Raw genomic sequence first — 1,883 nt, forward strand, 5'->3', positions numbered from 1 at the left:
AAACTTCTGCGGAACTTACCGTAAACTGGAGAGGAACAAAAATCATCCCGAATTTTGATTTGGACTAATCTACTAGAAGAATGATAATTTCAAGATAAAATTTAACAATGTATCAATACCAGTCTTATTTTCACCTACTTTATCTAAGGGTAGTTCATGTTAACAACTTTACCATATTCGAGCTGTAAGCGGCCAAATATGAGCAAATTTGTATGGAAATAGCAAAGTGCTCTTAGCTACATTTTTCTTCATTTTATTTTAAGTGCCTTTTCATGAAATTTTCTGATATTAAAACCAAACCACTATGCATAACAGATGCACCAGTTGCACATGTGACACTGAAGTTACAAACAACTGGAAAGGCTACACAAAATCTGTCTGTTTGATTGAAGGGAACTTGTTTCTACCTAATAAATTGCATGAAAGCAATGCAATATTTGAATTAAGATGGTCGTTTACAGTTCCTGTCGTAAATTTTGTACTCCCTCCGATCCATATTACTTGTCGTTCAAACGGATGTATCTAGACGTATTTCAGTGCTAGATATATCCATTTGAGCGACAAGTAATATGGATCGGAGTGAGTAGTACTTTAAAAAACACTGACCTGCATGAGTAAAACATTAGAGAATATGAAATAATATTAACAGGATTGCTGTCACAGATAAGGCCTGTTTGGAACGCAGGATTTTTGTAGGAAACAGTTGCATCCTACAGAAGGAAACAGGGCAAATCCCTGCTTCCAAACGCGGCTGACTTGGTTGTCAAGCCCCTCGAATATCCTTTTCTTACTACAGAACGTTTGATATTTCCATCAATTTCCAGCTACTTATTGCTAACTATAATTATGTGATGTGATGTGTTCCAAACCACAGCCTGGCGTTGCTGTCAAACATTGCAAGGAGGGAACCGAGAGCTCTTCTTTCTGGTCTGCTCTTGGTGGAAAACAGGATTACTCAAATAAAAATGCCACACAGGATGTTGTTAGAGAACCCCATCTCTACACATTCTCATTTAGGAGTGGTCAGTTCTATTCTGAACTTAAATCCATATTTTTTTGTCTTATTGCTACTACTTTGGGAGTTTATATTCTTTAAGTACCCTAATCATCTTCTGTTGTGTTGTTTTCATTGTTCATGTCGCGCCGCATATCAGGCAAGCTGGAGGTTTGTCATCTTATTCTTTGAAGCCTAAATTTCGTATGCTCCAGCACTTCAGGATTGCAAATTTTGAAAAAGCTTCTTTATCTGTAGGTAACTGAAGTTTACAATTTTTCACAAGATGATCTGTTGACCGAAGATGTGATGGTACTTGACACACACGCCGAAGTCTTTGTCTGGATGGGTCAGTGTGTGGACACAAAAGAGAAACAAATGGCATTTGAAATTGGCGAGGTATAATATGAAGTATATCTTTGTTCTTTTCATCTGTATTAGTACCATTCAACGTAGATAAATAACGACTTTTCCGCAGAAATACATAGAACATGCGGTGACCTTCGAAGGTCTTGCTTCTGACGTGCCTCTCTATAAAGTCAGTGAAGGGAATGAACCTTGCTTCTTTAGGACATACTTCTCCTGGGATAACACAAGATCTCTGGTATGCCATTCTTATTTACCAATTGCATCTTACTATTTTTTTCTCTCACTTCTAACTCTGTTCTATTTATCACTATTTATATGGGGTAGCAGATATTTTGAACGGTTTACTTCAGAGGCATTGCTGGCTTCGTATATGAAAATCTTTCCTGTCTTTTAGTTTCTGTTTACTTCCACCGAACCTAATATTGTTCCTTCCCATCAAGTAGATAGGTATGCAACTTCACTGAGACAGTACGTTTCTTGAGGGACAGAGTTATGACTGTCCGCCTGATCTTTTTTTTCG

The 1,883-nt window shown here is 37.5% G+C and overlaps 1 protein-coding gene across 2 annotated transcripts in view; it reads left to right on the plus strand.

Annotated features, from left to right (window-relative positions):
- The window catches only part of LOC119296028 (villin-2-like), a 14,053-nt gene that overhangs the window by 5,936 nt on the left and 6,234 nt on the right, over positions 1–1,883 (plus strand). For both annotated transcript variants that reach the window (XM_037574446.1, XM_037574447.1), the window contains exons 16-19: positions 875–1,022; positions 1,155–1,165; positions 1,253–1,393; positions 1,473–1,598. In XM_037574446.1, the coding sequence (XP_037430343.1) occupies positions 875–1,022; positions 1,155–1,165; positions 1,253–1,393; positions 1,473–1,598 (426 nt within the window). The remainder of the gene's footprint in view (positions 1–874; positions 1,023–1,154; positions 1,166–1,252; positions 1,394–1,472; positions 1,599–1,883) is intronic.

The sequence above is a fragment of the Triticum dicoccoides genome, chromosome 4B (genome assembly GCF_002162155.2).
Source record: "Triticum dicoccoides isolate Atlit2015 ecotype Zavitan chromosome 4B, WEW_v2.0, whole genome shotgun sequence".
Lineage (NCBI taxonomy): Eukaryota > Viridiplantae > Streptophyta > Magnoliopsida > Poales > Poaceae > Triticum > Triticum dicoccoides.